This window comes from Mesocricetus auratus, unplaced genomic scaffold (genome assembly GCF_017639785.1).
Source record: "Mesocricetus auratus isolate SY011 unplaced genomic scaffold, BCM_Maur_2.0 Super-Scaffold_100006, whole genome shotgun sequence".
Taxonomy (NCBI): domain Eukaryota; kingdom Metazoa; phylum Chordata; class Mammalia; order Rodentia; family Cricetidae; genus Mesocricetus; species Mesocricetus auratus.
Window position 1 is genome coordinate 51,695,036 of NW_024429190.1, and position 23,370 is coordinate 51,718,405.

The 23,370-nt window shown below is 44.5% G+C and overlaps 1 protein-coding gene across 1 annotated transcript in view; it reads left to right on the forward strand.

The window, feature by feature from the left end:
* Positions 1 to 722: 722 nt before the first annotated feature.
* The window catches only part of Cwh43 (cell wall biogenesis 43 C-terminal homolog), a 45,875-nt gene continuing 23,227 nt past the window's right edge, over positions 723 to 23,370 (forward strand). Inside the window, exons 1-10 of the mRNA XM_040747191.1 lie at positions 723 to 908; positions 2,566 to 2,757; positions 6,678 to 6,798; positions 7,563 to 7,717; positions 9,076 to 9,277; positions 10,685 to 10,773; positions 11,582 to 11,839; positions 14,780 to 14,905; positions 17,636 to 17,715; positions 22,366 to 22,471. Of these exons, the coding sequence (XP_040603125.1) occupies positions 866 to 908; positions 2,566 to 2,757; positions 6,678 to 6,798; positions 7,563 to 7,717; positions 9,076 to 9,277; positions 10,685 to 10,773; positions 11,582 to 11,839; positions 14,780 to 14,905; positions 17,636 to 17,715; positions 22,366 to 22,471 (1,372 nt within the window). The 5' untranslated portion in view covers positions 723 to 865. The remainder of the gene's footprint in view (positions 909 to 2,565; positions 2,758 to 6,677; positions 6,799 to 7,562; positions 7,718 to 9,075; positions 9,278 to 10,684; positions 10,774 to 11,581; positions 11,840 to 14,779; positions 14,906 to 17,635; positions 17,716 to 22,365; positions 22,472 to 23,370) is intronic.

Consider the following 23,370-nt stretch of genomic DNA (forward strand, 5'->3'; position numbering starts at 1 on the left):
GAAGCCGTTTCTCTTCTAAATTTTAGGCACCTCATCATAGTTTACCTGCTCCATTTGGAACTTTTCTCATTTTTTCCCCTGGGATACAACTGTCAGTTCCTGAGTTGTGTTTACTATCAAAGAAAAAAAAAAAACAAATCAAACCAAACCAAACCAAAACAACAACAAAAACAAAACAGGTAATGGGGTCAGATGGCTGGAATGCAGTCACTTTGGTCTGAAAAAGATGGAGGTTCGCACTGCTCCGAGCTTCGGGGTGGGTTTCCCACTCTCTTCTCGGACTCAAGCTGCAGCATCTGGGAATCTAACCTGCGTATCAACAAAGTGGAGGATGACCTTGAACTCGTGATTCTTTGGACTCCATCTCCTAAATGCTCGGGTTTCAAGGCTACACCACCACTCCCTGTCTGTAGAGCACAGAGGATGAGTCCAAAGTGTGGTGCATGCGAAGCAATTGCTCTACCAACTGCTCTGCGCCCCCAGACCAGGCGGGCTTGTAGGAAACGATGGCGTCACCGATCTAGGTTGTTGCCTTCCTCCGGGCCCGGAAACTGCTCCATCACCCAGGCATTCTCTGGTGGGATGGGGGTGGGATGCGGACCAGCAGATTTGGTTCGGAATGGATGGTGGGTTTGGAGCGCACAGGTTGCACTGGGGTGGCGTGTCCCCAGCAGCGCTGAAAGCACAGGTGGCGTCTGCGCGGCGGCGCACAGGTGTGCCAGGGAGGAGGTGCCGCACCCTGCCTGGGCTCCTGCAGCCGCCTCAGACCCGCGAGCCACTCGGAGACACCGAGCAGGCAGACCGGGCGGACCCCGCAGGGAGCGCTGGAGGGACGGTCGGTGGGGTTTTCCAGGTAGCGGCAGCTATGCCAGGCCTGTGGAAAGCAATCGCCCTGGAGACTCTTCTGGGTAAGTCGAGGCCGTCCTGGTGCACGCTTACTGGGCTTGTTCCCGGCCGGCCCGGCGCCGACAATGGAGATGCATATCACGCCCTGGGTGGAAAGGAAGGGAGACCAGATTCAGATGGAGGTACCCAGGCCCGGGTTCCGCAGCTCCCACACCGCCCTGGCGTGGCATGGAGAGTTCTCCGTGCAGCCCCGGACCGTGATCTTTACGTTTACCTCAATATAGTTTAGTACTGGGCTTAGCTTTCCCAAGGAAAGGGCACCTGTGTTCCCCAGGGGCTGTAGGTGAGCATCCGGGGTAAATGCAGTCTTTGGCCTTGGCTCCCTGCTCAAGTGGTCTTGGCAGTTGCGAGTACACCAGTGTGTTTGTAAAAGAAAAAACAAAGCGTGTGTTTCTAGTCTCCTGGGCTCATGTAGCAGTTTTGCACGAAGTACTGAAGATTTAGTGTTCTGGCTCTGTGGATTCTTAACTCATGGGTTCTCAGGGAAACTTTTGGAACATGGTTAGGTCTTGCAGTTCGTTTTTGAAGCATGCATCCTTCTGGCCGGTGGAGGGCGCTCTTCTGAGAGCTAGAGTTTCTGGGAGCAGCTTGTTCTCAGGAGACTGAAACTCTCGTTTTTCTGCCTCCCTCTGTGCCTTGTAAAGTGGGAGGTGTGAAATGACTCACGCTGAGTTCCTCCGGGAGGCTTGATCTCATTCTGAGAACCTTAGGTGGTGTGATTCCTGCAGATTGTAAGTTATGTGTGCTGGCTAACAGTTCTCAGAGGCAAGCTGCTGGGGATCTAAAGCCAGAGAATCACTGAACTTTCTGGTTCTCAGGAGTTTATGTTGCTGTGTTTTGACCCGATTGTTTCGGCTCTGGTGTGAGAGAGTATAAGGTGTATACAACCGCCCATAGGATACGGGTTGTATGAGGAACAAGATACAGCTCAAGCCAGACGTGGTGGCACACGCCTTTCATTCCAGCAGAGGCAGGCTGTGTGGGTTTGAGGTCAGCCTGGTCTAAAAAGCGAGTTCCAGGACAGCTAGGACTGTTATACAGAGAAACCCTGTCTCAAAACCAACCAGTCAACAAACGAAAACAAAACCCGCAAAAAGCAGCTCAGCTTGGTATATGGCAAGTGCCACTGCCTTAATTATCGCTATTGCTTAAGATCACACAGCCTGTGCCCACAGAGGTACCTGTGATTCAGTCTTTTACCTCCCCAGCCCTGCCCAGTAAGGGCTGGTCTAGAATGATCTGCTCACAAGAAAAATCTGTTGCCTGCAGACGAGGCTATAGGGGTGTAGTTTGGGGTAGGTGGAAGGAATATTGCTTCTTTAGTTTTATATTTCTCATTGCATATGTATGGGCTAAATTGGGTTAAGAAAATTTTATCATCAGAGTCCTGACAGGAACCAGTTTCATATCAGATGATCCAACTATGACAATCTTAACAAAGGGATTGTCTGCAGGCATAGGCATGGTGGCATGTCTACATGATTATGGGAGCAAACAAGAGATGATGGCAGATTCACAACAGGCACTCTCCACCCCACCTGCTGGGTAGGGGAAGGAGTCTGCCACCAACAGCCAGCTGAGACCCAGAGCAGAGTGGAGGGGCAGGCTGCTGACAGGGCCAATGGCAAAGTCACCTTCTCTCTTAAACATCTCTCATAGGCTATGTCTCGTGGTCTCTCTACCATGGGCTGGGACCCATGATCTACTACTTTCCCCTGCAAACGCTGGAGCTCACGGGACTGGAGTTGTTTGGCGTGGCCTCGCTCTCCCCGGTACTCTTAATGATTCCTCCATTCTGGAAACTGGTGAATAAAAAGTGGGCTCTCTCCCTGCTGAGGATCATCACTGTAGGTAAGATCTCAGCATCTGAGATTCGTCTGTTAATCAAAAGCAAAACGGTGTAGACTGTTCGCTGTGTGGGGAATGGTTAACTTTCAAAAATCACCGGTTTCTTACTATCCCCTCAGGAAAAAAAATGTCGTGAAATGAAAACTGTACAGAGTAAATCCTTTTTTTCTCCTTAACATCCCTGCCTGACTGGAAAAATATAACATTCACTGGAATAAGGCAGAGAAAGGCACACTGGGAAACAGGCCAACTATGACAAGACTTAGAAGTGATGAGAAAGTGTCCCAATGGTACCGCATAAGAAATGAGAGTTATGCATCTGAAACATCACAGTAGGCAACCAAACAGTGGTTGAAAACTATATGAAATGTCGTTACTCAAAGGGCTGATTTCCAAACAGTTTCAATAAACCAAAAATGAAAGACCAAACATGAACTAGAAAACCAGCAGAAGATATATGCAGTCCCTGGAAAGGAGATACAATTAGTTCTTTAAAATACAATAAAATTGGGCTTTCAGAATGATTCAGTAGGTAAGGGCATTTGCTGTCAAGCCTGGTGAACTGAGTTCTTTCCCTGCATCCCATGTAATGGAAAGAGAAACAATGCCCACAGGTTGTCCTTTCACCTCTATACATGGCATTCCCTCGTACGAGCAGACATATGCTCACACACTCTCACACACAATAAACGTAATAAGAATTTTTAAAAATATATATCATCTTTTTATAAGATTTATTTATTTATTATGGATACAATGTTCTGCCTACATATCAGAAGAGGCCACCAGACTGAATTGCAGATGGTTGTGAGCCACCATGTGGTTACTGGGAATTGAACTCAGGACCTCTGGAAGAGCAGGCAGTGCTCTTAACCTCTGAGCCATCTCTCCAGCCCCAAGAATTTTTAAATAACAAAGCTCACACAGCATAAATGAGGCATACATATTTTTTATCATTTTTTATTTTAATTTTAAATAGCTTGTTTTACATGTCAATCCCAGTTCCCTCTCCTTCCCCTCCTCCCGCACTCCCCTTCCCCCCCACCCTCCCACCCTATTGCCAAATCCTTCCACATAGGGGATATCTAGAGTCTGTCATTTTACTCTGGGTAGGGTCCAGGCACTCCCCTAAGAGTCCAGGCTGAGAGAGCATCCCTCTTTGTGCTATAGGCACACGAAGACTGTTTGTATTCCAGGGATAGACACTGATCCACAGCTCAGGGCCCCATAGGTTGCCCAGGCCTTCTCGCTGACACTCACATTTGGGGGGTCCAGATCAGTCCCATGCTGGCCTCCCCACTGTCGGTCTGGGGTCCAAGAGCTCTCCCCTGTTCAGATCAGCTGTCTCTGCTGGTTTTGCCAGCCCATTCTTTGCCAATTTGCTCATCACTCCTCTCTCTCTGTCACTGGGTTCCTTGGGTTCAGTTCAGTGATTGAGGCATACATATTTATGGCTTCACGAATGGATTGGCAGAGGAAAAAAATATTATGCTACATTGTAAGAGTGAGAAGACAGGTGCCCAAGCATGGCTAGCAGGTATGTAAATCAGCACAAACTTTAGGGAGATCAACTTAGCAGCACAGAGCCTTTCCCTCAGCAACCCCACTTCCGGGACTGTGTCCTACAGATACCTCCACATATACATGATATGTTGAACATGAGAATCATTGCAGGGACATTTACAATGGTAGTACAGAAATGACCCAAATGTCATCTCTAAAAGATTGATTAAATAAGCAGTGATTATGAAACTTAGACTATTATGCAGCTACAGAGAGGGAGTATTATTAATAGATTTAAAAAGGAAAAATACGAGCTCAAATCTGCTTGGAGTTGTAGCTGAAAGTCTGGACCTCTTACCCTCCTGGCGCTTTCCTTATAGCATTTTTTGGTGAGCTACCCCAGGCAGATCTGTCTGGAAATTGATATGTCACATTTGCAGGAGCAGTGTTTGGTTGGAGTCCCTAGGAAAGCAGACCCGCCCTTTGCTCTCCCTATCCCTGAAGGAGGTGGAGCACAGTGCAGAGAGTTCTGTGATCCCCATGAAGGTGTACTTTTAGAGCTAGGGTTCAGAGTAATAGTGGGGAACGACTCCTGGACACTTTACGAGGATGGTGTCCATCAGAAATGGCCAGCTGTGGGTGATGGAAATGAAGCTACCTGCCTGGTACTGTCTGCACAAATTGCTTGATTGGCATTGCAGCTGGCTTTTGGTTTCTGTAGATGAGTCATGCAACCCTAGCCTTGCAAGTCTTGGTTTCTCATCACATTCCAAGTTGGCTTCTGTGGCAGGATTTTCTCTGTGACACTGTGGTACAGTAAGTCTGGATACAGTCCTTGTATCTGGGTCTTTATTGCTGTGTTGAAATACCTAAAAAGGCAGCCTAAGGTAAAGAATGCTGGTTTGGATCCCGGTGTGGAGACACAATCCACCATGACAAGGAAAGTGAGACACCTGGCCATGTGAAGGTGAGTTCCGACACAATTAATCCACCGTAGAAACTCCCTCACAGGCTGGGTGGTGGTGGAGCACACCTTTAATCCCAGCACTCGGGAGGCAGAGGCATGCGGATCTCTGAGAATTCAAGGCCAGCCTGGTCTACAAAATGAGTTCCAGAACAGGCTCCGAAGCTACACAGAGAAACCCTGTCTTGAAAAACCAAGCCAAGCCAAACCAATCCAAACCAAAACAAAAGAGAAAACCCTCTTCACAGACATGCCTTGGAGTTTTTTTCTTAGGTTATTGTAGACGCTGTGATGTTGACAACCAATATTGGCAATCACAACACCTAGTAATGACACTCCTGGTGTTACTTCTGCTAACCATCTTCCTTCATGAAACCCAGCTCCCTGAGCGGAAGAACTATAGAAATGGGTAGAAAGGGAAGTCACTCAGAGTTGAGGAGGAAGAGGGCATCTTGGCCAAGTGCTGCTCCTGGTGACCGATGGACATTGGACGCACCATAGAGGTGGCAGTGGGCTGCAATTCACTTGAAATCCCCCTGTCTGTTACATGCAATGTCACCTCTGGCACCTCAGGTACTTGAATCAATCATCATGCAATTAACTATGAAATGAATTTACACTCATTGACCTGGATTAGTCTGGCTCATTTGGATAGCTAAAATAAAAAAGACAATACCAAGTCCTGGCAAAAAAATGTGGAGCAGCTGGGTTTTCCCTTGTTATTGATGGAAGTGCAAGCAATGTAAAGGGGCATAGCTGCTCTGGGAAACTGTTTGGCAGGGCCTTGGGTATTAAGCAGAGCTCTACAACTTGTCATATACTCTAGAAAAATGCATGCACATGTTCATACAGAAACTTGTGTTCATAGCAGCGTTATTCACCAAAGTTCAGACATAGACGCAACCAAGTGCCTATTACCTGACAATGGATAAACAAAATAGAGTTTATTTATGCAATGGAATATTATTTAGCCATAAAAGAGTGAAGGACTGATCTAGGCGACAATATGGATATACCTTGAAAGCATTATGCAGAGAGAAAGAAGCCAGCCACAAAGGATATATACTGTAAGATTCTACTTATGTGAAATTCCCCAGATAGGAAAAAAAAAATCCATGGAGACAGGTTAATGATTGCGAGGAGTGTAGGCCTGGAAGAGCAGTGATGCTGATGAGAAGGGGAATTCTTTTGGGGGTGGAGAGAGTGTTCTGGAATTAGAAGGGATAGATGACAACTTTGTGAATGTACCAAAAACCTATTAAGTTGTATACTCTTAACATGAAGAACCTTATGTGAAAATCTTACCTAAACGAATACAAATAAAGTATGTGTATGGGTGTCTGTTAATTCTATCTTCTTCAGGGTAAAGACGGGACCAGACGCCGTGCTTATCAAACGCAGGCTGTCAGGTGCGAGGGCATGCGTGCTCGTTCATTTCTCCCTTCTTTGTTTGTAGGCAGCATAGCCTCCTTTGAGGCTCCGAACGCCAAGCTTCGACTGGTGATCCTTGCACTTGGCGTGTCCTCTTCACTGATAGTGCAAACTGTGACCTGGTGGTCAGGAAGTGGACGGCAAAGGTATGACTCACGGCTCACGTGCCTATAGACAAACAGGTACGGCCAGTTCCGAGAGGGAAGTCTGGTCACTGGTTTCAGAGCAGTTTTCCCTTTCATGGGGCCTTGTACAAGTCCCCTTTCCTCTTCAGAAAGTCAAGGTGGAAATACTTGCCATCAATCTTATTTTGCTTTCTTGGTACTAGGAACTGAAGCCAGCCATTGTGTTTATTTTATAGTCCCCCTGTTATTTTGCTGTACTTCAGTCCCAATAAAGTTTAAACATTTGAAAAAATTAGATTTATTTATTTTCTAAGTTTTTAGTGTGTGTGTTTGTGTTTGTAGTCCAAAGGACAGCTTTCTGTAGTTGGCTCTCTCCTTTCACCACGTGGGTCCCAGGGAATCAAACTCAGGTGGCCAGGTTTGGCAGCAAGTGCCTTAACTTGCTAAGGCATCTCACTGATCCCATGGGCAACAGAAATTGGTCTTGGTGGTTTTCTTTTGGAGGGGGCGCACGGGTGGGAGGGTGGACCTGGGAGGAATGGAAAGCAAGTGTTACTGGGTGTATTGTATGGAATTCCCAAATAATTAATAAAATGTTTTGCTTGAAAAGTGACTGCAAGTTGCATGGTAGGTACCGGATGCTACAAAGGCTAAATCAGGGACATTGCTCACTGAAGACTACCAGCAACACAGTTAGAGATCCACACTATGTGGAAGAAATCCACAGTGGATGTAGTACATTGAATCCACACTTAAAGTCTTCAATAAATGACTCTCACTTCCAGGTACCTCAAAATCTGGGGATTCATTTTGGGTCACATGCTTCTTGTTGTCCTCCGCATATGGTACACATCATTAAACCCGATTTGGAGTTACCAGATGTCCAACCGAGTGATACTGACGTTGAGTGCCATAGCTGTGTTTGACCGCATTGGCACAGGTGAGGGTGCGGAATGTTTGTCTGGGGATCTTCTCTCGGGGGGGGGGGCATCTGCGTTTCTCTCCCCTATGCAATAGCACATCTGAAAAAATGAACTTTCTGGAGGTGCTGGGAATCAAATCCAGAGCCTCCTTCATGCTAGGCAAGCACTCTACCAAATGAGTAGAGTAAACCCTTAGCCCCAAGACAACTTGTAAAAATAGCTTTCTGCACTGTAGCTCCATTTCAGCTTTCCTCTTGTTGAGCAGTGATGGACACAGCAATGGGCTGTTATGTAGGCAGATGACCTGGGTTCCTTGGCAATGCAGACATGGCTGACAGAAAGCGTGGAGGGAACCGTGGGCGGGATGCACCCATGTGTCCATGGAGGACTCAAGCAGATCTTGTACTCAACTCAGTTCACGCCCGTCTTTGTCTCTGCTTCTCTGCTTGGGGTGGGATGGGATGCCTTTCTCAGCGTCCATCTGCTCTGTGTCATCATTTCCAAACCTCGGACCCTTCCAGTATCTGAACACAGCAGGTGTTCCTTGCCTTTCCATTTGAAGATGTGCTGGGTCTTAGGGGCTGGAGACACCCCAGCTGACTGCCGTTTATTCAATAAATAGAGCTTAGATGATCCCCTTTCTCTGGACTCTCAGCTTGATCCTTGACCTCTCTCTGTCCTCACCATCCTCTCCCACCCTTTTCCCTCCCCTTAGCTGTCGGCCCACTCCTTCCTCTGACCTTGCTCTTGTCATAATAACTTTCCTCTTCTCAGTAAAATCAGGCCACTAGTCACAGAGGCAGACCCCAGGGCTGCCTTCTGTCCCGTAGAAGCCTTCATGGAGTTGCAAAGCATCTCTCTAGTTGTCTCTTTGCGTGGATCCAAAGACTCTCCTGCCAATATTTTCTCGTATGGCCCCAATTCAGTGTGTGAAGTTGTGACTCCTAATCAGCACTCCTGAGTAGGCAAGCGCGACACTTAGTGTCAGTGCCAGTTTCTTTATTGGCTGGGTGAGCGTGGACCAATTAGTGACACTGCAGACCTCAGAGTCGGGAAAGACGAAGCGAGTCTTGTAGATGGCGGCTCACACAGCCGAGGCTCATCGACCCACAGTCATGATTCGGGTACTTAGAGTGTTCGACGAGACCCTGTTCTCTCAAGAGAAAGCAGTCTTTGGTGCTGGAATGTTGCATTCAAGTTGCTAACACTTGTTCTCTCGAGATAACCCCCCCCACGCCCACATTTCTCTCACTATGTTACCTTCACATGAAGTTAGAACCCTTCTGCGGTTTTACCAACTACTGAGTCTCAGAGGAAAAGAGGCCGCGTGCCCTTTGCCCCTCTTTCCCTCTTTTCTTTTCTTTTTAAATTGTAGATGGCGACTTCAGTGTCTCTGAGGGGAAGAAGTCCAGCGAGGTCACCAAGGGCGTGGCCTCTCGATCTGGCTGGCTGTTACCAGGTGCCGCCTTTGGGAGCCTCATGTTCCTCACGCACTGGATCTTTGGAGAAGTCTCTATTGTTTCCAGATGGGCAGTGAGTGGCTATCCTCATTCAGGGCCGGATCCTAACCCATTTGGGTGAGTTCAGCTGGGTGAGCTGAGGGGAGGAGCCAGAGGGGTGTCTGCTCTGGACTATAGGATTGTGGGAACTAGAGGAACTAGGGGCTGTATAGAAGTGGGTCCCACATTCCTGCATGGGGAGCGTGGGGAATCCCTTGCCTGTGGAAGGGAAGGCATGACATCTGCTGGTCATTCTCAGTCCCTCTGATGCTGGGTTTGGGTGTTTGTTGGGATGGATCACGGTGTCACTGGGAGAGCCAAGACTCTTCCTATGCTCTCCTCTATAGATGGACAGAATGGTACCCTTTCCCTCATAAACTCAAGAGGATTAAGTGAACGACAACACAGGTGACCGTCCTAAAACAGTGCTTGGTGTTTAGCAAGTGCTGGGTTTGAAGTTAGATTTCAGCTGGGTAAGCAATGCGATATTGTTGCTCCCATTGCTAATGGATTTCCCCACTGGCATTTACTTCAGTTATTATTATTATTATTTTATTTATTTTTGGTTTTTCGAGACAGGGTTTCTCTGTATTGTTTTGGAGCCTCTCCTGGAACTTGCTCTGTAGACCAGGCTTGGTCTCCAACTCACAGAGATCTGCCTGTCTCTGCCTCCCCAGGGCTGGGATTAAAGGCATGTGCCACCAATGTCTGATTCAGTTATTATTATTATTTTTTGAAAACGTATGAGTGTTTTACCTACACATCCATCTGTGCAGCACGTGTGTGCCTGATGCTGGTAGAGGCCAGTAGAGGGTGTCATGTGGGTCCTGGGAACCGAACCCAGGTCCTCTGCAGGAATGACAAGTGCTCTTAACTGGGGAGACATCTTTCCAACCCACTTAAATTCTCTCCTGTTGAGTCTTTATAAAAATAACAAAACAATGACATAGCTTTTGATGGTTAAGAATAAACAAAGCTGTCGAACTGTCATTTAGTCAGACTGTCACTTATTGAACAAAAAAGACACTAGATAAAAGCATTATTGAGCTAGAATACAGAAAGAAAAAAGGAGACCTCCACGACAAACCTCGTCAGTGACTTTTCCTTTGGTCTTCAGCAGAGTCATATGAAATGGCAGGTGGCTGCCATGAGCTGTGACTTAAGAGTCGAGAATTCAGTTGTCGCGTCTGCGCTGACCGTGAAAGACTGCAGGTGTTAGACGGTTTTCTGCTTCAACATTCCATTTTACTTTTGGCTCTGGATAGTGAGTGACTCCAGGGTCTCCTGTGTGCTAGTCCCTCTCACTGAGCCGCACCATTGGCTTCCTTGAGTGTCCTGTGCGCCGGTTCCCAGTGGCTCTCATTATCTCGATTGTGCCATAGCCACAGCGTGATATGAATGGATATGGCTAGAGGAAGCAGATGGATTTCTGATCGATGTTGGAATGATTGATTGATTTTGCCTTCTATTTTTATTTATTTACAGAGGTGTGGTTCTGCTGAGCTTGGCAAGTGGGTTGATGCTGTCAGGTTCATCATGGCTTCATGATGCTGGGTTAGCCTGGTGGGTGACAGGTACGTGGGACTGACCTGCAGATACATTGCCATTGCCCCAGACAGTAAAGCGTCTGCTATAGATCTCTCAAAGGATGCTAACTAAAATACATATTGTCTATGGAAAGTTAATATGGATGGATCAAGGCTGATATCACAGGAATTGGAAGGAAAGTTATATGACTTAGTGTTGGCTCAACACTGGTTAAGGAACTGCCTACCACAGACCATGTAGAATGCACAGCCCTGACCTGGCAGACTGTGGAAAACCAGTGGACAGAGTGTGGACTTGCTCCAGCAGCCAATATGTCTCTGGAATCTTAGTTTTGCCCTCTCTTGGGTCTGTGTGCTTGGAGAAGCCAGTGCATACACTTCTGGATAGCACTTAAAGTGGTAATAATCACTTAGAAAGGGCCTTAGAGAAATGTTCTAGAAACCACATGGACCCTGTGCTTTCTCCTGTCCTGTGACTGCATGGTTGTATTTAATGAACGCATTTCTAATTTTGCAAATAAATTCATTTCCTATTACCACGAAGATTGTAAGGCTAGCGACTTCAATGCCCACCCTTCCCCCCTCCCCAAAGAACAAGCATTGGCCTGAGATTTGCTGCACTGTCGACTTCTGGGAGTGCCAGTGCTGGGCTGTGGCTGTGGCTGTGAGCATGCTACATTCAGCTGTTGCACTTCGGTTTGCTTGGGAGTTGAGATTCAACCAGTGGGCTCCTGATTCTTTCCAGCTCTCCCCCACGGTGAACTGGTTATGCCAGGAGCTTTGCTGTTCTCTTGCCTGACTCAACGTCTCTTTCTTTTTCTTTTCTCACAAACAGGGGCAGCTTCGGCCCTGGGTCTCCTTTACCTGGGCACATGGGCTGCAGCCATTTCTGGATGTGTGCTGGCAGTCTTCACGGGATCCGTGTGGCCTCAAGTACTTGGACACCTTGTGAACTCAGGGACAAACCCTGGGGAGACCATGACCACTGGCATGGTTGTTTATCTTTTAGAAATGTTTTTCTGTGCCTGGTGCACAGCTTTTAAGTTTGTTCCCGGAGGTGTCTATGCTAGAGAAAGATCTGATGTGCTTTTGGGTGAGTACAAGTTAACAGATCCAGTTAAAGAAACTGATCCAAGTTCCTGAAGACTAGTCAGGATTTAGCATCTTATATGACTTCTAGAAATAAATAGGATAGCCCATGTTCTTAGTAAGCTAGATTTTAGGTTAAGAAAGCCCAGAAGGATGGCTAAATCGTAATGAAAAAATAAATGACATCATTTGTTGCTCAAATGAAGTGCATGTCTACAATATTTATTACTCCACTAACCTTTAAAATAAATTAGTTTGCCAAGCATGGTGGTATACACACCTTCAATATCAGTGTTTTGGAAGCAGAGACAGGTGGATCTCTGTGAGTTCTAGGTCAACCTAGTCTATATACTGAGTTCCAGCTTGGCTAGGGTTATGTAGTAAGACTATGTCTCAAGTTAACAAGCAAATAAAATGAGTTAGCTGAGAAAAAAATGTCTAAACCATAAGAAAGCCTATGTGCAAATTTTAGTGTCATAAACTCACCCAAATTAAATGGTCAAAGTTTATTTTAATATTTTAAAAGTTATTTTTCCAGGAAAAAAGGAAGTTACTGATCTATACCCGGTATAAAGAAAACCAACATTGTCAATCTTTCTTTTTCTTTCTCTTTTTTTTTGTGACATTCTCACTTTGTAGCTTAGGCTGGCCTGGAATTCATTCTATTTCATGCTACCTTAAGCTCAGGGGAATCCTTCTGCCTTAGCCTCTAAATCACTGATATTATAGGTGTGAGTCATTAGAACCTACTACCATTCTAGAATTAACGTAAAGTGTGTCGAGTCCTTTCACAGCAAAGCCTAAGAAAACAGGGAGGCGCTGGAGGGATTCAGCTGTTCTGACTTGGTCATGTTTTCAGTTTTATGCTTGTTCGTTTATGCTCATAAAGTTATTGTGCATGCACTATGCTCCTGGCTCTTCACCAGGAACTCCCCCTGGAATGAGGGGAGGGACCATACATGGGTAAAACAAATCCTTAGCACTTCTCCAGAGGGTGAGCGCCGGCTGGATGGGAGAGGCGTGGTGTCCATGAACCTGCCACCATGGTTCTCCCAGCTCACACCCACCTTCCTAGCCCACGAGCTACACCTCTGTCAGGACAGCTGCTCTGGAAGACTCACTGTGAAGTGAAACAGGATCCTTGAGAAACAGCCTTGGAGAATTCCCAATTTCCCATCTGGGCTTGAGCTTTGTCTCCTTAGAGGAACATAGAGCCATGACCCCAACTCCTCCCAGATCCTTTCGCACCTCCCTACCCACCCAATTTCACGTTCTTTCTCTTTATTAACACAAACAAACAAGCTGAGGAACAAATAACCCACAAACTTGATTTGTGTTGGCCAGCTACTCTAGGCACGGGGTCTACACTGGTATGTGGTTGGTATACCAGTGCCACTCTATTGAGGAAAACAGACTTTCCCCTCTCCCAGCAGAGATCAATTACAAACAGCTTCTCGGCCAGGGGGTGGGACTTTGTGCCCAGTTTCTCACATTTTCTCTGCAGGTGCCTGGCTTTGCCAACTTCCTAATTCTTGTGGTTTCTTTCAGGTGGGTCTACTCTCTGGGGCTCTGCTCTCTCCGGTGTCCTGCTTTTCTCTCACCCCTGTTTACTCGGTGTTGCCAGGTGGAGGACGGGAGAGAAAGTAAGAGCTGTGCTGTCCCTAACTTTGTTTCTTTGGAGTACTATGAATGATGGGCTTTGCAAGGTCATTGTCTTTACTCACAGGAACTGTGCTTTATTTCAGTTTCATACAAATGAGAACCTTCTTTAGGAAGAGGGGCATAGTAACAAGGCAAGGGAAGTTGGCAATGTGGAGTAGCTTCCTACAAAACGTTTTTATTCCATCTCTGAGAATTTCATACAATACATTTTGATTATGTTCTTTTCCCTTCCCCAACTCCTCCAAGATCTTTCCCTACCTCCCTATCTACCCAGCCTCGCATTCTTTCTCTAATAAAACAAACAAAATAGAAAAGGGCACAAAAAAGCATAGAGACTGATTTGTGTTAGCCAACCACTACTAAGCGTGGGACCTGCCCTGGAGTGTGTTTGATACACCCATGTCTCTCCATTGAGGAAAATTGATTTTCCCTCTCCCAACAGATAGTAATTGCAAGTAGCTTCTTGGTTAGTGGCAGGACTTTGTGTCCACTGCCCTGCCTCTATGCTGGGAGTTTTGTCTGGTTTGAATCTGCCCCAGGTCTTGGGCATGCTGTCACAGTCACTGTGAGTTCATATGTTCCTCAGTCCTCTGAGTCTAAAAATAATGTTTCCTCGGAGTGGTTCTCTTACAATATTTCTGCTCCCTCTTCTGCATAGTTCTGAGTCTTGAGGGGAGAGTTGTGGGAAAGACTTCCCTTCTAGGGCTGAGCACTGGGAAGTCTCTCATTCTCAGTGGTCCAGTTGTGGATGTTAATTAACATCTTCTGCAGGAAGAATCTTCTATGAGTGTTGAAGGAGCTACTGATCTATGGATGTATCAGTACGCCACTGGGAGTCATTTTATTCCTATGACCATTTAGCAGAATAATAGTAGCAGGTTTTCCCCTAGGACCCATGACCTGTCTAGTTTCAGGTTCTTAGTCTCAGTGAAAGTGTCACATATGGGTTTCATTTCATTGAGTGGGCCTAAATCAGGTTTTTTCAAAGTAGTTGGTTACTTCCACGACATCCATGCCACTATTGAATCAGTGACATAGTTTGCAGGCAGGTTGTTGTTGTAGTTCTCAGCTTCTGACTGAGTATCATATTATTTTCTGCAAAAGTAGTAAGTGCTCTTAGCCACTGAATCATCTTTCTAGCCTCAACATCACCAGTGTTTTTTAAAAAGAACTATTACTTATGATACAGGGTATTGAACCTAGAGACTCATGAATGCTAGGTAAGCACTTTGCCACTGAGTTACGTCTCATCCCTCCTTTCTCCCCCCCCCCCTTTGAACAGGGATCGTAATGGTAATTATTGGATTGAGTATGCTGTTTGGACCTAAGAAAAACCTTGACTTTCTTCTTCAAACAAAGAATAGTCCTAAAGCGCTTTTGAGAAGGAGTGAAAAATACATGAAACTTAGTAAGTATAGTTTTACTTGCATTTAAAAAGTTTGGTGTATAAATTTTATTTATTTACCCTTTTATCCTCTATTTTTCTTTTCTTCTTGTGACACAGGATCTTTTGTTTATTTGTTTGTTTTCTTTGTGTAGCCCTGGCTGTCCTGTAACTTGCTTTGTACTCACAGAGATCCACCTGCCTCTGTCTCCCAAGTGCTGGGTTTAAAGGCGTGCACCATTACTGCCCATCTTGAGACAGGGTCTTTATATATATATATATATATATAGTTCTGGCTGTCCTGAAGCTCACTATGTAGACTATGCTGGCCATGAATTCACAGAGATCTTCCTGAACTCTAGAGATCCTTTTATCTCTGCCTCCGCAGTACTGGGATTAAAGGTGTATGCCACCATACTGGGCTCATGCTGTATACATTTTCCATCATGAAATTTAAGAGTACCATGAAGCCTGTTGTACCTTTCACTTGGCTGCGACAACCCTTTGTATTTTGCTACCATTTGTCCTTGTTTTCTTCCTGCCTCTTTTGGTTTGTTGAAACATGTTGTGGAATATTTGTTTAACTATGCAAAGGCATGTTGCATTTGTTTAACTATGTAAAGATGTGTTTTTGTTTTACCTTGCCTGCCTAAGGCACCTGATTGGTCTAATAAGATGGTGATCAGTCAATACTGAGGGAGGAGGTATAGACGGGTGGGCGGAACTTGCAGGCAGGGAGAGTAGTAGGGGGAGGAATTTAGGCTGGGAACAAAAGAAGAGGAGCTGACAAGGGGCAGCCAGCCAGACGTAGAGGAAGCTGGGAAGTAGGACATACAGTAATAAAAAGTAAAAAGCCCTGAGGCAAAATGTAGAGGAATAGAAACACATTAAATTAAAAGTTAGTAGGACAAGCCTAAGCTAAGGCCATGTATTCATAATTAATAAGAACTCTCCATGTCATTATTTGGGAGCTGGCTAGTGGCCCAAAGAAAAATCACAATTACAGAAACAATTTAAACAAATTCCTGACATTGTGGCATTTCATATCCTATATAATTTTACTTCACTTTTTAAAAAAAGATTTATTTATTATTATTTTTTATATATACAGTATTCTGCCTGTGTGCCGGAAGAGGGCACCAGATCTCATTACAGATGGTTGTGAGCCACTATGTAGTTGCTGGGAACTGAACTCAGAACCTGAACTTCTAGGAGAGTAGCTAGTGCTCTTAACCGCTGAGCCATCTCTCCAGCCCCTTATTTCACTTTTTTTTTTTTTTTGGTTTTTCGAGACAGGGTTTCTCTGTGGCTTTGGAGGCTGTCCTGGAACTAGCTCTTGTAGACCAGGCTGGTCTCGAACTCACAGAGATCCGCCTGCCTCTGCCTCCCAAGTGCTGGGATTAAAGGCGTGCGCCACCAACGCTGGACCCCTTATTTTACTTTTAACATAGAAAATTTATGAGGTAGATTTTCAAGATGCTTTCTTCTGGCAGTTGAGACCATGTATGCCATCTTTTATTTTCTTGCTTTGGAAGATTAAACATGTTAACATTAGCATATTGATAAACTATAGACTCACTCATGAAATAAGCTCGTCATTTAATATCTGATTCATTTTAAATGAGCTGAGTCACATATAAATGTTTAGTGAATGTATACCATGTGCTGTTACGTAGGGTACAAAGACATGTCAACACTGGTTTATACCCTTAAAATTTGAAACTTTACGAAGGAAATAAAAATATTATTGGAAAAAGAGAGAGATAACAATTGAAACTATGTATATTCAAATATTTCTTCAGACTATTTCTGAATGCTATGTCACAAATCACACCATTATATAAAACCTGGGAATTGAAATCCTTCTCGGTGTGTTTGGCAGTCACAGCTTCACTGTGATGCTCCTGGAGGTGAGGTTCATCCTCACCTGCTTGGGAGTCTTTGGCTTTTCCACTCTGAAGATTCTTGATCCTCGGTCTTGGTAGCATATGCCTTTACCTGTTGAGCCATCTTGCTGGCCCCCTACCTGTGTTGCCTTTTGCATTAATTCTCCTTTAGGCTTTGTCTAATCTAGACTGTCTCTTGCCTATTGAATTTTGCTCATTGAATTGGATATTTTTATTTCTGTATTTTATTTGGTGGGTATGAATGCTTGCCAGCATGTATGTCTGTGTACCATATGCATGCATGCCCGGCGCCCGCGGAGGCCAGAAGAGGCTGTCAGCTCTCCTGGAGCTGGAGTAACAGACAGCTGTTAGCTGCCATGCGCTGCGAATCAAGCCTGGGTCCAGTGCTCTTAGCTGCTGATTCATTGGTCTACTCCTATGTTTTTGTTTCCAAACCTCTACCTTGTTTCTTTACAAACTTCCCTGATTATTTTGTTTTTAGCCTTGCATTCCCCAGGCATACTTTTGATGCCATTTTCTTTTTAAGCACACTAGGCATACTCACTTTGTATCCTGGGTCTTACATTTCCAACATCTGAGGTCTTTGTGTGCCTGGTTCTTCAGAACAGCTTTTCTTGCTGTTCTGTGCCTGCAAAAATATCTTTTCTTGTATATTTTGTAGTTTATTCTTACTTCATGTTCATTGCTCTTGGAATGTTCTTAGGGAGTATTCTTCAAAAGCCTGGTTTTAAAGGATGGGTAATGTATACATGTCCCACACAGACTACTTGGTTAATAGATACAATTTTGGAAAAGTTATTTAAAGGTTTTAATTTCTTTTTAATGATTCTTCCTTCTCTTTGTTTAGTTTTGTGTCTGCTTGTTGGCATGGGGTTGTTAGGATTAGGACTACGGCACAAAACCTATGAGAGGAAACTAGGCCAAGGGGTAAGTAATGAACATTTTTGGAAAAAATTTTACTTTATGTGTGTATACACACACACACACACTATCACACAACACTATTCTGTTTTGAAACCTTCATTTGATGGTGTTTTGGAACCTGGCTTCCTTTTTCTATTTGAAAATTTTTTTCCTTAGCATATAAAGTGAAATTTACATACATACTTACATTGTACATATTTACGCCCATTATTCATTTTTGTCTTCCTGTCTTTTCTTTTAGATAACTTCTTCTCCCACATAGACCCACCCTGCTGTTATATGATATATCTAGATTATAAATGTGAGGAAAAGCATGCGACATTTACTTTTCTGAGACTGCCTTAACATGGTGATCTCTACTTGCATCCATTTCCATGAAAATGACACCATTTCGTTCTTGTTTATGGCTCAGTAAAACTCCACTGTGTATTTGTATTGTATTTTCTTTACTCATTAATCTATTGATGGCATCTTGGTTGATTTCAAGTATCGGATATTGTGAATACTGCATAAAATATCTCTGTGGTGTGTTAACTTAGATTCCTTTAGGTAGATGTCCAGGAGTGGCATAGCCTGATTATATGGTGCTTGTGGTTCAGCTGTTGTTGTAGATGCATTTACTTTTATTTTGGTATATAATTAGCCTGTATGTATGTATGTGCACCATGTGTGTGCTTGGTGCCCACAGCGGTTGAAAGAGGACTTTGGATCCCCTGGAACTGGAGTTATAGATGGTTGTGAGCCTACATATGGGTGCTGTGTTCTTACCCACTGAGGCCCATGGTCTTAGTGTTTGGAGGAACCTCTCTACTGACTTTCACAGTGGGTGTGCTACTTTATATTCTGATGAGAAATACCTAAAGGCTTTGCCATTCTCCACATTTGCTGTCATGGTTTTTCTGGACAGTCATCCCTACAATGCAGCTTTACTTTGTATTTTCCTGATGGCTAAAGATGTTCAATGTTTTTTCTTCTGTTTATTAGCCATTTATTCCTTTGAAGAGAATGATTTGTTTGATTCATTAACCTGTTTATTGCTGAGGCGATTGGGTTTGGTTGTTTAAATGGTTTTGAGTTCTTTATGTATTATAGATACTAATCTTCTGTCAGGATGTATAACTGACAAAGATTCTTTCCCATTGTACAGGCTGCACCTTCACTCCACTGCTTGTTTCTTTTGCTATCTGTTTATTACTATTTTGACTAAATGCTAGGCCTGGGTGTGATGACTTTAAGACCCTGGATCCCATCCCTTTTCCTTTTAGACTCATCATATAATGGAATGATTTGGGAAGTTGGATTCTGAGTCAGTGTAGACTCAGGTAATAATGGCAACTTGCACATGATTTTGATATGAGGAGTTATTTTTCCATTCATGATTCAATATTAAATTATAAAAGAAGAGAGCATTTCATAACTGATGGATGTTGCTGTAGATATGAATGTGAGAGTTTTTGATTCAAGGAAGTCAGCAAAATCTTGATTTTGTAAATTATGGTTCTCTTGTATATTGGCATTCTATGGATGTTTTATTGTCCTTTACTTTTTGTAATTTTAAATGTTTAGATGTTCTCTGCTCTTCTAGAAGGAGACAGAAGTGAGTGTAATGCTATGTTTTCCATCTGTTCTGGTAAAAAAGACAATTGTATTTCCTAGTGCAGCCAGAGTTACAGTGTGAGAGGAAATAGAATTTGCGAGGTTTTGCTGAATTTTAGTAATCTTTACTACCAGGAAGTACATTTTCACATTAAATAAAATGCTGTACTGAGGAAGCAGACTGTGGTCAATGTTTCTCTGGTTCTCCTCTTCTCTCCCCTCCTTTTCCTTTCTCCTCCCCTCCTCTTCCCCTTCTTCTCCTCCCCCTCTCCTCTCCTCTCTTCTCCTCTCCTCCCCTCCCCTTTCCTCTCCTCTCCTCTTTCCTCCTTCTCCTCTCCCCTCCCCATTTTCTCCTCTCCTCCCTTACCCTCCCCTCCCCTCTCTCTCTTCTCCTCCCTCCTTCTCCTCCCCTCTCTCCTCTTTCTTCCCAAACTCCAAGCAGTGCTAGAGACCAAACCCAGACCTCACTTAGTAACGATTTCTTGTTAAGTAGATAGTTATATACCACCAATACAGGTATCTTTGGATGCTTTTTCCATATTAGTTATTATTGTTATAATATACTCTACACATGAAGAGGATGCTTGATGTCAGCCACAAATTCTTTTTAAGGGAATTGTTTGAGTTTGATTTATTGCTTGCTCATTCATTCACTTACTCATTTGGCTAGTGTTCCTTGATTGCCTCTTGCTATGCTTGGTGCCAGAGGTCCATGGGAGAAGCTGGACAAGATCTCTGCTCTCCTACACTTTGCATTCTAAATAAAGATGGTATTCATGGAAACAAATGAAGAAAGACTCTGGCTGTAGGCCAGGTGACTTTCTAGGAAACAAGATTGTGTGAAATGGAAAGCTGGAGTCTGGGTGGCTAGAGGAGCTTCTCTGACATTTGAGATGAGACTTTAAGGCTGATAAAAAGCCAGCTAGATGTGATTCCGCTGAAGGAGCTGTGCATAAAGGATGGAGGGAGAGCCAGCTTAGAGTGTTTGAGATGCATCAGAGAGACCTTCAGGGCTAAGGTGTCGTGGAGTGGAGGATGACGCAGTTGGAGAGGCTGGGGACAGCCTCATCACAAATGGTTTCACCAACTACACTGAGACATCTGTGAAGGACCAAGAAATAATAGATGTGAACATGACTTCTGTAGAAAAATAAAAGACTGTAGAAGCCTTTTTCAATGTTCCAAGAAAGAGATGTTTTGAGTGGAGTGTTGCAGAGAAGTGGAAAGAACTTTAGAACACACACACACACACACACAAACACACACCACACTTGGACACATGCATATATGCATATATGATGCTGCAATAATAAACGGCACACTTATTGAGGGTATAGGTACCTGTTTATTGTAGAAATTACTCACAAGAGAAAAACGAGCAACCCGAATGAGTCGAGTAGTTTTCCGCCACCGAACTGGAAGCGGAAAGAGAGCGAGGGCTCTGCTGTTCAGTCTTTTATTCCTTCCTCTGTGCACGCCCCTAGCCACGCCCAAAAGTGGGCCTGGCTAGTGGCGTAGTTCCACCGCTCTGTCTCTAGTCGTGCCTAAAGTGGGTGTGGTTAGTGGCGCGAGGTTCTGCCCTTTCGTTACCACATCCATATGCATCTTTAGAGTGCCACATGGCTAATAGTGGAGTCCTAAGTTTCCCCCTACATATATACATGCACACACATATACAAATGATTACAACATGCATGCACACACATTCATACAAACATGCTCACACATACAAACTTGCACATATACAAATCACCACACACATGCATACAAACATGTACACATGCACACACACACATTTGAGATGGGGTCTCTCTGTGTAACTTGTCTATCCTGGAACTCACAGAGACACTCAAGTCTGCCTCTGAGGTGCTGGGGTTGCAGGCTCTTATCCTGAGGATGTTAATTATACTTCTCATTACTAGGCCAATGCCTGATAGAACAACCTGGGAGAAGGATTTGTTTCAGCTCACAGTTCCAGGGCACATGACGCATAGCGGCTGGGATCTTTATGTGGTGGCAGGAGCTTGCCAGATGACCTGCTATACCTGGGCACACCAGGGGACATAAACCCATAAGCCCTGCCCTTACAGTCCTTCACCTGCCAGGGAGGCTACATGTCCAAAATGTTCCACAGCTTCCCAAAGCAGCACCACTGTCTGGGGTTCACATGTTTGAGCATATAAGCCTTGTGGGGGCACTTAACATTTAGGCCATAACATTGAGTAAGGTGTTTTTGACTGTTTAAAGATTTATCTTATTTTTAACTATGTGATGTGTGCGTGCCTACATGTGAACATGTGCACGTGAGCTCACGTGATTTTTCATGCCAGAGGTGTTGAATCCCCAGGCAGTGGTGAGCCAAAGGTCATGGGTGCTAGGTGAACTCAGGTCCTCCGCAAGAACGGTACGCATTTTGAACTGTGGAGCCATCTCTCCATCCCAAGGTGTTTTTAAAAGCCAATTTTCATGCACTTCTTCACATTGTTGCTATATATGATGGAACTCTAGACAATGCTGTTGCCTGTGGTTTTAATTCCAGATAAATTGCTTGCAACTTACTTTGACATTTTTAACCATAAAATCATCTTTTTGAGATTCATTCACACGGAAATGTATAGCCCAATTTCATCTGTTAAGGCTGTATAGGATTCTATTATATGCACATAACTTCATCTGTTTATGATTTTTCCTATGGTGGGATTAATTTATTGGGAATAGGTAGTATTCTATTTTATGTAACAATACATTTACTCTTCTCCTTCCCTCCTTCCTTCCTTCTCTCTCCCTTTCCTCCTTCTTCTTTGCTATCATAAGCAATGCTTATTAGAAACACCTTTCAAACATTTGTCTGAACTGCCAAGTTTAAGCTAGAAGTTCACAGATTTGCTTTCAAAGAACCATAGGGTAAACATTTTTATGAATTAAGTGTGGGAAAATGTCTATGGGATTTCCTTTGCTGAAAGGTGAACTTTGATAAGGGAAAGGTAGAGAACCCTGGGACCCCCAGACCTCCATTGTCCATAGTTACGCAAAGTTATCACTTCAATAATTCCTCAGGCACCAGCGAAAGTGGTCTCCGCTGCCATCTGGCCTTTTAGGTTCGGATACGACAACGAGGGATGGCCAAATCTAGAGAGGTCTGCTCAGCTGCTCAAGCAGACGGGTGAGTCTTTCTGGAATTTGCTCCAGGTTTTGAGAAACCACTGCTGTTCCTTTTATTTTTACTAAGTTTCCAAGTCTTAGGATTGCTGCAGGAGCTCAAGAGGCTTTGCTGTGTGGCCAGCTCAGGTCAACACTTCTGCACCACAGCTGTCTTCTGGAGCAATTAATTCAATGACCCTGAACGGCCTGTCCTACTGAGTATCTGCAGGAGATTCATCTCACACTCGTGCTGTTAGAGACGTTCCTGCTGGGATCTCTCGCCACCTGAGGACCCACTGTTGAGGACCAGGAAACTGTCTGATTACGAGGCAGAAAGAGTATTATTAAATGTGAAGTGATGACAATTGTTTTCAGGGGCTGGAGAAATGGCCCAGTGGTTAGAGGCATTCACATGGCAGCTCATACCTGTTTCTAACTCCAGTTGCAGGAGCCATGCATGCAGGCAACATGCTGATGTGCATAAAATAAAAAAATAAAAGAAAAGGAAAATTATTTTCAAAAAGCCCCAGGGCCGATCTCATTTGTCTCTGTGCCCTTGAGGAGTGTTCTTTTTATGAAGCACCCCAAAGTGTGTGGGGATTTGGGTCTCAGGCCAATGCCATGGAGTGTGCAGCGTGAGACAAAGGGGGTAAAAGATGCTGGTTATCTCACACGAAGCACAGCTCCTGAGCAGTGTGAGAGTGATTTCATGGACACAGTGCCTTTGCTCTTGATTAGAGGGCTCTGGCACATCAGGCCAGGGTCTAAGAAACTCTGACAAACTAATTTTTATACCAACATTGTGTAGTTGTTTGCCTTGGACTAGTGCCATTGTGGGGTTGGGATGTAGCTCAGTGGATAGAGTGCTTGCCTACCATACGCAAAGCCCTGGGTCCAATCCCCAACATGGAATAAACTAGG